This window comes from Phoca vitulina, unplaced genomic scaffold (genome assembly GCF_004348235.1).
Source record: "Phoca vitulina isolate PV1807 unplaced genomic scaffold, GSC_HSeal_1.0 scaffold11, whole genome shotgun sequence".
NCBI lineage: Eukaryota > Metazoa > Chordata > Mammalia > Carnivora > Phocidae > Phoca > Phoca vitulina.
In genome coordinates, this window is record NW_022589714.1 from 13,607,276 (window position 1) to 13,619,416 (window position 12,141).

Sequence of the window (12,141 nt, forward strand, 5' to 3'; positions counted from 1 at the left end):
GACCCTTGGAAAGTGCTGGAAGCAGTGATCACAGTGGATCACAGTGCGAGCTTACAAAACACTGGTGAGGAGAGCAGTAGGGGACTATGGCTCCCCCTGGACATGAGAAAGGACTTTCTGTCAGGCATTGAGATCTGAGAACTGCTGTTTGAAAGCACTAGCTCTAAACATCTTGGCCCCCTGTCTTGAGAGAAATTGTCTCCAGCACGCCCCCTGGAGAGAACTAAAGCCAGCACACTGGTGAATTTTACACAGCTGGAAAAGAGCAAGGGCTGATATACAAGGCTGCACATCAAAGTTTCGTGTAGGTGAGAATGGGCTTTCAAAGGTGGGAAGAATTCCCAATGCCTATTTTTCTTTTTGAAAATATGATATGTAAGTTACATGATATTCACTTGCTCAAAATACATTCATGGTAAAAAAAACTACCAAACCCATGTTATAACTTTTCCAATGCATTCTAGAAAATGCCTTATTTGAAATGATCCACACAGAGAAATTACCTGAGGGATTTACTTTTTTAAATGCAGTGGTTTAGTTAGGAATTAAGCTAAATATTTAGATATAAAATAAAAAATAGCTCAGAAGATATTATAGCTGAACTTTGGTGAATTTTTGTTCTTTAAATCCTTTAATTCCTATATCCATTTGAATAAAGAGTTATATTTGTGTCACTCTTACTTAGATATATTCTGGAAATAACTTTTAAAAGTTTCTCCAATTTTCATTTTCTTCATTTTAGAAATTCTTCTAGCAACACATTAGAGAACAAATCAAATGAAAAAGTTAGCTGAGCAAGTTCTGTATTTGTAAGACCATGCCACATAATTTTCATTAAATACTTATTATCATAGCAATATGATGGTATAACATGTTTGATGAGGGAATCTAAGCATTTTTGTTATAATTCATGGTTAGAAATATATCTATGTCCTCTATTAGTGATCAGATAATTCAAAGCCTGATGCAGAAGTGAGAAATTCTGAGGAACAGTGATCGAACAGTTGATTAAATAACTTTTTTTAAAAGATTTTATTTATTTATTTGACAGAGAGAGAGACAGTGAAAAAGGGAACACAAGCAGGGGGAGTGGGAGAGGGAGAAGCAGGCTTCCCGCTGAGCAGGAGCCCGAGGCGGGGCTCGATCCCAGGACCCCAGGATCAAGACCTGAGCTGAAGGCAGATGCTTAATGACTGAGCTACCCAGGCACCCCTGATTAAATAACTATTTAAAGAATAAACCAATTGCAGGGACAATTCATTTTCAAGGATTATGTTCTTGACACACCACTACCAGTAGAATATGAGTATCGGTCCGACTTACGACCAAAGAGCTGTAAGAAAGTGCTGGGTGTATGGATACCGCCTGCAGAAATGCTGACTGCCCCCACTCCCCACCGCCCGATGGTGAAATCTCAGGCCTCATTAGAAAAGAGTGTAACTACCACAAGTGACCAGGCACAGCTCACAGCTAAGCTTCAAACCGCTCATTATTTGGAGTAATTATATAATAGCATGGTGGAACTAAACAAGATGATAATGCAGCCCATGGCTTTGATTGTAAGAGTGAAGAATACAGCAAATAAGGAAAAAATGATACAATGAGTTAAATACCATGAAATAAATCTCCTAAAACTCATGCCATATGCTATGACTCATCCTGGGAGGGAGAAAGTAGGAAGTTTTAAATATGGCAATTTTAGTAAGTCTCAATCATATTCCTGAACCTTGGGTGTTAATCTATTTGATACCCAAAATTGGTCTCAGTCTACAATTACGTTAAACATAGCAACTATTTCCACCTCCAATTCCTCATCCTCCGAATCTTGTGCAACTTCAGCTCCTCACCAGTCAGATAAGGAAAAGTTAACTGATTGTCCTCAAGAGAAATGGACCCTGCATCAGAGAGGGGCGCTCAGCATTATGAGGAGGAAGTCGTGAAACTTGGCCACAAAGCCGTCCAGAGTGACAGCAGAATCCACTTAGTCAGTTGTTGCTCAGTGTCACATAGCCTGCATTCAGAAAATACCCTCTCTCACTTTTATTTTGGAAAATTCCCTCTGGCCATATCATCCCTCCTCCTGTCTTTAAAATTCCAGAGGAAGTGACTTCAGCACATTCTGTAACCATTTCCACCTTTACTTTTGTCTGGCAGACTTTTAATCCCAGGAGTCTGTTAAAAATAAATCAAAGAATATGGAAAAAACAGAATGCATATGTATCATTAATGGAAAGGAGTCCTTAAATACCACATGAAACTATGTGACACCTTTCAAAGTATTGAAAAAGTTGCTAAAACCCCAAGCACGAGAAACAATGTTCTCTCTAATTTTGTTCTATCATACTACCCCTTACTTAAATTGATTCAGTCAATTACCAGGTACTGGTCAGGCACAAGGCTGAGTGTAGCAAGTATAGCAGATATAAAGATGAAGTCCTATAAAACTTACTGTGTAGTTGATAGGACATACACATTATTAAATATAATTCAAAGAAGAAAGTAAGTTCCAAAATCCACAGGACACAGAGGGCATTATGCTGGGTACCTGTGGGAGGGGGTACAGGGGTACAAAAGAAATATAAGATATAGTACTAAGCCCTCTAAGACACCACAATCTAATTAAAGATGTGAAATATTTTAATGGCCCACATAATTTTAAAAAATGGTTGAACAAAAGCTATATGGTTATGTGCTTCCTTCTTCCCAACTCAACCTTGCCCTACTCCTCACTAACTAAATCCATTCTGGAGCCTCCTTTCTATGGTTAACAAACTGCCTCTCTCCTGACATTCTGCACTTAACATACTCAGGCTTCCCCTAAACCTATGAAATAGAAGCTAAATTATTCCCCAAGCCCTTCAAAGCCAGGAGTGAGGTAGACATTGTCCTTGATTGGAATGTCATTTACAAACTGTACAAGGCAGACTTTAATGCCTTCCTCACCATTTGAACTGAAATACATTGAAACTCTTAAGAGTTAGTGGTGGGGACTAGAGGTTAGATGTCCTGAAACTCAAGGGTGGGGGTTGACACCGGGTATTACGTGCAAAGCAATAGGAAGGTAAGGAAAATCAGAGAGAAAATACAGACAGAACACAGAAAAATGAGAGGAATCTTTAATATAGCATTTGAAAGATGGACACAGAGCAGCTCAGAACCTGAGAACCCATTTATATCCCCCAATGGCTCTACTTTGTTTTCAGTGTCTTGATATTAAACCACCATACATCAAATAAAACTGTTTTGTTAATTTTCTCAGAAGAGACACAAGAGAATATAGACCATCAACTCACCACATTCAGAAAAATCCTGTTTATTTTGAGCTTCACTAGTCACTGCCTATTCCCAACACTGATTTCTTCTACAATCCTGATCACTCCCAACTAATCCACAGAGACTCTGACATATCACCTTGACCTTACTCCAAATACTGCCACAATGCTAGGTAACTTGAGTATCATGTTGATAACTGTGATGGTAAATTTTATGCCAAGTTGACTGGGCTAAGGGATGTCCAGATAGCTGGTAAAACATTATTTCTGGGGTGTCTATGAGGGTGTTTCCAGAAGAGATTAGCATTTGAATCAGTAGACTAAGTAAAGAAGGTCCATTCTCACCAATATGGTGGGCATCATCCAATCCTTTGAGGGCAGTGGAGAAAGGATAAGTATGTGCACTCTCTCTCTCTCTTCTTGAACTGGGACATCCATCTTCTCATGTTCACAGACATTGGAGCTCCTGATTCTCAGGCCTTTGGAATCTTGGAATTACACTAGCACCCCACTCCACACTCTCATATTCCCCCTCCCATTTTTTTTAGTATTTTATTTATTTACTTGAGAGAGAAAATGAGAGAGACAGAGAACACGAGAGGGGTGAGGGCCAGAGGGAGAAGCAGGCTTCCCGCTGAGCAGGAAGCCCGATGTGGGACTCGATCCCAGGATCCTGGGATCATGACCTGAGCCAAAGGCAGACGCTTAACTGACTGAGCCACCCAGGCTCCCCGCTCCCCCCACCCCCCGTTCCCATTCTCAAGTCTTTGGACTCAGACTGAATTATACTATAAGCTTTCCTGTTTATCCAGCTTGCAGATAAGATATTATGAGATTTCTCTGCCTCAATAATTGTATGAGCCAGTTCCCATAATAAATCTCTTCTTATCTTGGTTCTATCTCTCTGGAGAACCCTGACTAATCCATTAACCCATGCTACAATCTAACTGCTTAATTATTTGCTCTCCTTCATTCCCATCCACATCATGGCCACATCCCATTGTTGCCATCACTGGAAACTGCTTTAATTTGATCCTTGACCTCCCTGAGCTATACTTTCCAGGACCCAATCCCTTAATGATAAATTCAGTGAACACATTTCAGCTCATGTGTTACTTGGCCTTGCTACGGCATTGGGCCATCATTAGCCACCCTACTTCCTTGACATACTTTTGTCCCTAGGCTTCTCTGACACTGTGACTTCTTGATCTTCCACCTCCTTCTTTGGCTGATTTTTCTGAGTCAACTTACAGCTTCCTTTTTCTGTTCTACCCCTATATGTGGATGCTCCTCAGGGTTCTTTCTTCTGTGCCTGGGAAGTGTGTGGGGAGAAAGGCTAGAAGCAGGCTACCTCACCCAATTCAACTACTATCTTTATGACAATGACTCCCCGAGTTTGTAGGCCAAATCCATATGTTTACTAGATATTTCTGCTCTGTGTCCTTTGGTAGCTCATATTCTATACATCCAAAGCCAAATTCATCTTACTCCCAAATCTGTTTTCTCCCTTTCACTTACTCAAGTCAGAGGCATGGCATCCTTCTTAAATCTTCCCTCTCCCTTGCCTGTCACTTCCAACCCATCACTGACTCCCAGTCTATCTCCTGAGTGTCTTTGGACTGAAGCCCTTCATGCTTCCCAGTTTTTCTGCCACCACTGTAGTTCACAGGAAGCCAAACATTATATCAAGTAGAATATATTTAATAGGAACAAATCTGAAGTTGATCTAATGTCCTTTATTTTTATTTTAGCAAATATATGCAGTAATATTAAAATAATAAGATTATATATTTAGTTTTAAAATGTTTGCTTCTAAGGATATTGAAAAAATAATTGATATTTGGATTTAAAGATAACTATATTCTATTTGTGTGAACCACCTTCTAAAAGAAGATAGTCAAGCACATTTTTTTTTAAAGTAGGCTCCACATCCAACATGGGGCTTGAACTCCTGAGCCTTATGCTCTACCGAATGAGCCAACCAAGTACTTCAAGCACATTCTTAAATAGCACATTTTTAAAAAGAGGCATAAGCTATACTTCCATCACACACATGCTATTGAATAAAGCTATTATACACCGCTAAAATGACACACTGCTTTGGCAGAAGAGTGAAGCTATAATTCAAAAGCACTCAAGCCCTCTAAAACATTATGTTGTCACTAGTTCTTTAAAGAAATAATGCCAGGAGGGACAGGAGGCTCCAGCTCCTCAGAGTGCAGGGCCCTAAGCAAATATGAATGCAAAATCACACATGGCCAGGACTAACAGGAAATTTCTTCCCTATTTTCCATTTTAACTTCTAGGCATGACATAAAAAATAATTCTAAATATTTCTAAAATACCAATCATACTGAAAACCCAGAAGAATAGGCATATAAAAGAAAATAAGTTATTTGTAAAAAAAATCCTTTGAATTGTTTTACAGAACAACTGAGATAACAAAGACTTTTTCTTCATAGACTAGTCATGGCAGTGAAGATTCAGTGTGGAATACATATCAACACTATCATATCTGATTCTTACAACTAACTCTAATAAGGAAACTGAGCTTGCTATTCCAACATAAAATGAGAAAACTGGGGCATGTGGAGTATTCTGCCTTTAGAATTACTAGGCAGGGTTTTGGCTTTCGGCTCAGGGAGGCAAAGGTGCAACTTTCTTCGGTCGTCCCAAATCCAGGTTCATCCGACACTGGCCACGTCCACCATGCCGCCTAAGTTCGACCCCAACGAGATCAAAGCCGTGTACCTGAGATGCACCGGTGGCGAGGTCGGTGCCATGTCTGCCCTGGCCCCGAAGATCGGCCCGCTGGGTCTGTCTCCAAAAAAGGTTGGTGATGACATCGCCAAGGCAACCGGTGATTGGAAGGGTCTAAGGATTACAGTGAAACTGACCATTCAGAACAGACGGGCCCAGATTGAAGTGGTACCTTCTGCCTCTGCCCTGATTATCAAAGCCCTCAAGGAACCACCAAGAGACAGAAAGAAGCAGAAAAACATTAAGCACAGTGGAAATACCACTTTTGATGAGATTGTCAATATTGCCCGACAGATGCGACACCGATCTTTAGCCAAAGAACTCTCTGGAACCATTAAAGAAATCCTGGGGACTGTCAGGTCTGTGGGCTGCAATGTTGATGGCCACCACCCTCATGACATCATAGATGACGTCAACAGTGGTGAGGTGAAATGCCCAGCTAGCTAACTACAAAGGAAAATATTTCAATAAAGGATGATTTGACAACCAAAAAAAAAAAAAAAAAAAAAAAGAATTACTAGGCAGGTTGATATACCCTTGTCCCATAGCTAGATAAGTACTAACTCTATCCAATATCAATTTAGTCCAATGAGCTCTGCATTGCCATTTGCTGCAGTTTTATGCATATGACTAATTATGCCAGTTTGCATTCCAACAATTCCACCTGTCCTATGAAGCAGTTTCTACCAGAAGGCCTTGGGGAAGCACATTCACAGCTCCAAAGAATACCTGCAAACTGCTTAACCATTGATTAGTGACGGCAAAGTGCACAGTTGCAGAGAACATATTGGTTTTACTATGAAGGCACCTGGGATTTAACAATAAATGCCAAGTGTAATTTGGATCTGGAAACGATAAAGTGTGTGACTACTCTAAGATGTGATCTGACAGCTCAGCTCTGTCTATCAACCTGTAGGATGCCTTCTAATGATCCCCCAAGAGCTAATTTATATTACCTGGTCCAAAGCCAAGTAATTTGCCTTTCCAGCATTTCCTCAATGAAAAGCAATGACTTTAGCAAATAATTCAAACTGTTGCTTCTTTTCTTACACAAATCACTTTTACTCTGTGTATGACTTAAATAGTTCTTTTGTTCCAGACTTCTATAATCTTGACTTGATAACACCCATACAAAAACAGAGTACCATTCAGTCAAATTAAATTAATGCTGTGAGGACACTACGAAGCCTGCCTGTGTCCAGGTGCCTAGAGCTCTCAATTTTCCTCCTATTTTTAGATAGGAATATTGATTTCAGAAACAACATCTAATTGATTTCAGTGAGTCCATGGCTTAGGCCTGCCATCATATCACATTAAGTTATATGCCTTCCTCAAAAAACCACCTTGTCAATGGTATTTCAAAAATGCCTGACATATGACACTGGCAGATTCTAAGTGTTACATGACATTCTATGTCTGAATAATAGGACATAATTCACAATATGTGTCTTATTCATTTTCAAGTCAGTTCTGTTGAATGACAGGAAAAAGAGTATGTGTTTAAGATACTATTTTTTTTCCTTAAAACTCCCAGAGCCTACAATGGCAAGTGTCACTAAGCACCAGTGTCTAGTAATGAGCACATAAGAGTTGATCAGTTCTAATGCTCTGCTCAGTAAAAACCAGCAAGTCACTAAAATGTTCATTTAACATATGTCTACCCCAAAAAACACTCACTTCAAACATCTTACCTCTATTTGATTTAGCTTGAAAGCAAAATTGGCACAGTATTATACACCACTGGAGATTAACTTCTAATAGAGTTGTTAGAGTACACATATGCATATGAATTGTTTGCCATTGTTTCAAAAAAGGAGAAGTGAAGATTAAAAGAGAAATTGGCACAGATCTTTCAAACACTTAGAATGAGCCTGAAAATTAATTCTTGAAAGCCTTTTTCAATTTAGGTAAAAATAATGAAATAAGCATTTACAAAGAAAATAAAGAACACAAAGGACCATTAGCAAAAGCAGCACGAGCTTTGAGGGAATAAATCAGACCAAGTTGACAGCTTTTCTGTGAAGTTATAAAATTGATGAATAAAGAAATAAAGAAGATATCTTTCATGTTATGGATATATTTAAGAAAATATTGATTTTCTATTACTCAAGTGTTCTAACCACATAACCAATGGAATAATAATAAGCAATTCAGTGTTTTGACCAATAGGCAGCTACTTTGGTCAATGTAACCCTTCCGAAGTTTTGGCAAAGAAACACCAGTACTAGTAAGTTCCTAATTCAGTTAAACATTGCTCTCTCTGGTCTGGAAGTTACAACATACAGCATACTGAGATTTTTCTAATTCAAGTATTTAGGAAACCTATCTAATAGTCCTAAAAGCATAATATATCAATGCATCCATTTAGTTTTAAGATATTTATATCACTTAACAAAAAAAATAGCCTAGGAAAATATAAATTACCTTTGGAAGACAGGGTTAGAGTGTGAAAAAAATATTTTCTACAATAATGAGAATGAGAAAGTCTAGAAAGTATTAGCAATACAGTTTTGGGAAATAGCAATCAACAATTTATTTATGGTAAATAAAATTAATGAAAATAAATCACTTCAGAAAAAAGCATTTGGCAAATGGTGAAAAGCTGAAAATTTTTCCTCTAAGATCAGGAAGATTAGGATGCCCACTCTCACCACTTTTATTCAACATAGTATTAGAAATCCTAGCCAGAGCAATTAAGCAAGAAAAAGAAATAAAAGGCATCCAAATTGAAAAGGAAGAAGATAACATGATATCTGCAAGATAAAAAAATCAATACATAAAAATCTGTTGCTATTCTGTACATTGATAATGAACAATCAGAAAGACAAATTTTTAAAAACAATTCCATTTAAAATTGCATCAAAAAGAGTAAAATATGAAGGAATAAATTTGACCAAGGGAGGTGAAAGACCTGTGCACTAAAAACTATAAAACACTGATGGAAGAAATTGAAGAGAACACAAATAAATGGAAAGATATTCCATGCTCAAGGATTAGAAGAATTAATATATTTTTTAAAGATTTTATTTATATATTTGAGAGAGATAGAAAGTGAGAAACACAGCATGAGTGGAGGGGGAGGGGCAGTGGGAGAGGGATAAGCAGACTCCCCACTGAGCAGGGAGCCCAGTGTGGGGCTCGATCCCAGGACCCCAGGATTATGACCTGAGCTGAAGGCAGATGCTTAACTGCCTGAGCTATCCAGGCACCCCTGGAAGAATTAATATTGTTAAAATGTACATACTACCCAAACAATCTATAGATTCTATTCAATCCCTACCAAAATTCCAGGGGCATTTTTCATAGGAATAGAAAAAAATCCTAAAATTTGTATGGAACCACAAAAGACCCCTAATAGCCAAACAATTTTAAGAGAGAAGAACAAAACTGTAGGCATCATGCTCCTTCCTTTCCAACTATATTACAAAGCTATAGTAATTAAAATAGTACGGTGCTGGGATAAAAATAGACAGACACAAAGATCAATGGAATAGAATACAGAGCCCAGAAATAAACCCACACATATATCATCAATTAATTTATGACAAAGGAGCTAAGAACATATTATGGGGAACAGTCTCTTTAATAAATGGTGTTGGGAAAACTGGGCAGAAAAAGAATAAAACCAGATCACTACCTTATACCATAAATAAAAATTAACTCAAAATGTACTAAAGACTTAAATATAAGACCTGAAACAATAAAATTCCTAGAAGAAAACAACAGTGGTAAACTCCTGAGACATCGGTCTTGGCAATGATTTTTTTTGGATTTGACACCAAATTACGGGCAACAAAAGCAAATATCAATAAGCAGGACTACATCACACTAAAAAGCTTCTGCATAACAAAGGAAACAATCAACTAAATGAAAAGGCAACCTATGTGATGGGAGAAAATATTTGCAAATCATGTATCAGATAAAGGGTTAACATTCAAAATATATAAAGAACTCATAAAACTCAATGATAAACAATCTGATTTAAAAATAGGCAGAGGAGTACCTCTGAAACAAATAATACATTATATGTTAAAAAAAAAAAGAATATAGTAGGAAGGGAGAAATGAAGGGGGGGAAATCAGTGGGGGAGACGAACCATGAGAGACTATGGACTCTGAGAAACAAACTGAGGGTTCTAGAGGGGAGGGGGGTGGGGGGATGGGTTAGCCTGGTGATGGGTATTAAAGAGGGCATGTACTGCATGGAGCACTGGGTGTTATACGCAAACAATGAATCATGGAACACTACATCAAAAACTAATGATGTAATGTATGGTGATTAACATAACATAATAAAAAAAAAAAAACCTAAGGAAAAAAAAATAGGCAGAGGGTATGAGTAGACATTTTTCCAAAGAAGATATACAGACGGCCAACAGTACATGAAAAGGTGCTCAACATCATTAGTTATCAGATAAATGCAAATCAAAACAATGAGATACCACTTTAAACCTGTTAGATTGGCTATTATCAAAAACACAAGAAATAACAAGTTTTGGCAAGGATATAGAGAAAAGGGAACTCTCACACACTGTTGGTAGGAATGTAAATTGCTGTAGCCACTATAGAAAAGAGTATTGAGGATCCTCAAAAAACTAAAAATAGAAATATCATATGATCCAGCAATTCCACTTCAAGGTATTTATTCAAAGAAAAAGAAAGCACTAACTCAAAAAGATATATGCACATCCATGTTCATTGCAGTATTATTTACAATAGCTAAGATATGGAAGCAACCTAAGTGTCCATGGATGGACAAACGGATAAAGAAGATGCTGCATATATACACAATGGAATATTCTGTAGACTTAAAAAAGAGGGAATTTTGTCATCTCCCCCTACACACATGAAGAGGTCATGTGAGCACACAGCAAGATGGGTGAAAGCCACCCACAAGCCAAGTAAAGAAGCCTCACAATGGAACTCCCTGCCAGCACCTCAATCTTGGATTTCCCAGCCTCTAGAACTATGAGAAATAAAACTCTGTTGTTTAAGACCCTCAGTCTATGGCATTTATTGTGGCAGCCTGAGCTGACTAAATCAGGACAGGTCAAAAATAAAACTCCAATTTTCAATCTAGATTCATGGGGAAAATGACAATGACTCTGATTAACAGGAAGGAAAGGATTTAGTCTGAGGAGAGACCAATCTAAAGCCAGATAATTTAGGTCAACTTTAGCTGTTCCTAACATATGCAAATCAAATGGGGCTATGTGTCTTATATATAATAAAAACAAATATAATTGAGTATAAAATGATAATGCATGGGTATGTCTCTCTGGGATGATCACACAATGATTTTACATTAGAAACAATAGGATTAGCAAAGCTATAAGAATGTAAAAAAAAATATTTGAAACTCTCTGCTACTGGTTTATATTTGAGTGTTTCTATTTATTCTTCTCTAATGATGTTGGTAATAAGCTTTTCAAACAATCTTACTGCCAGGATTTGAAGTATTATATTCACATTACTTTGACTTTTATTATGTTTTTATTATGATATGCCAGTTGGCACATAACGAGAGGAAAATCACTTAATACCCATTTAGACCAAAAAGGTTTTTCCATTACCTAACTTAAAATGATAAAACAATCATAGGAAGGTTTTTTTTTAAAACGTAATCAGCCAGGTATTATTCTGATAATCACACCAAATCTTCAGGACTGATTTTTTTCTCTTACTGGATTTGTGTTGTTAAGATAGTTCTCAAATGATTGATGGACGTCTACCCAGTAATGGGCCATGTCAAAGTTAGTCTCCTAGGATCAATTCAACCACACCTATGCACGAGCTGTAGTAATTTAGAATTAAGTATTTGGAACAAATACTTTTCTCTTGTTGACTTTCATTGATGTTTTATCAAAACCAACACCATCTTTTTTCCATTTAGTCTAATAAGGATATTTGTAGAGATAAGTTGAAACATGGGTAAAATATTTTGCTCCTCCAAAAAGCTCAAAAAAAAACAAAAATTAGCGTCATCACAATCAGCAACAGGCTGAAATAGTCTTTTTTTTTTTTTAAGTTAAAAGAAAAAGAAAAAAAAGGCCAAACTCACTAATAGGGATTTCATGATACATTCAGTGGAATATGATTCAGCATAAATC

At 37.4% G+C, this 12,141-nt stretch overlaps 1 protein-coding gene across 1 annotated transcript; it reads left to right on the forward strand.

Annotated features, from left to right (window-relative positions):
- Nucleotides 1-5,966: 5,966 nt before the first annotated feature.
- LOC116635465 (60S ribosomal protein L12-like) lies at nucleotides 5,967-6,479 on the forward strand. Its single transcript, XM_032409419.1, has one exon. It carries the CDS (start codon nucleotides 5,982-5,984, stop codon nucleotides 6,477-6,479), a length of 498 nt encoding a protein of 165 aa, XP_032265310.1. The 5' UTR covers nucleotides 5,967-5,981.
- Nucleotides 6,480-12,141: the final 5,662 nt, after the last annotated feature.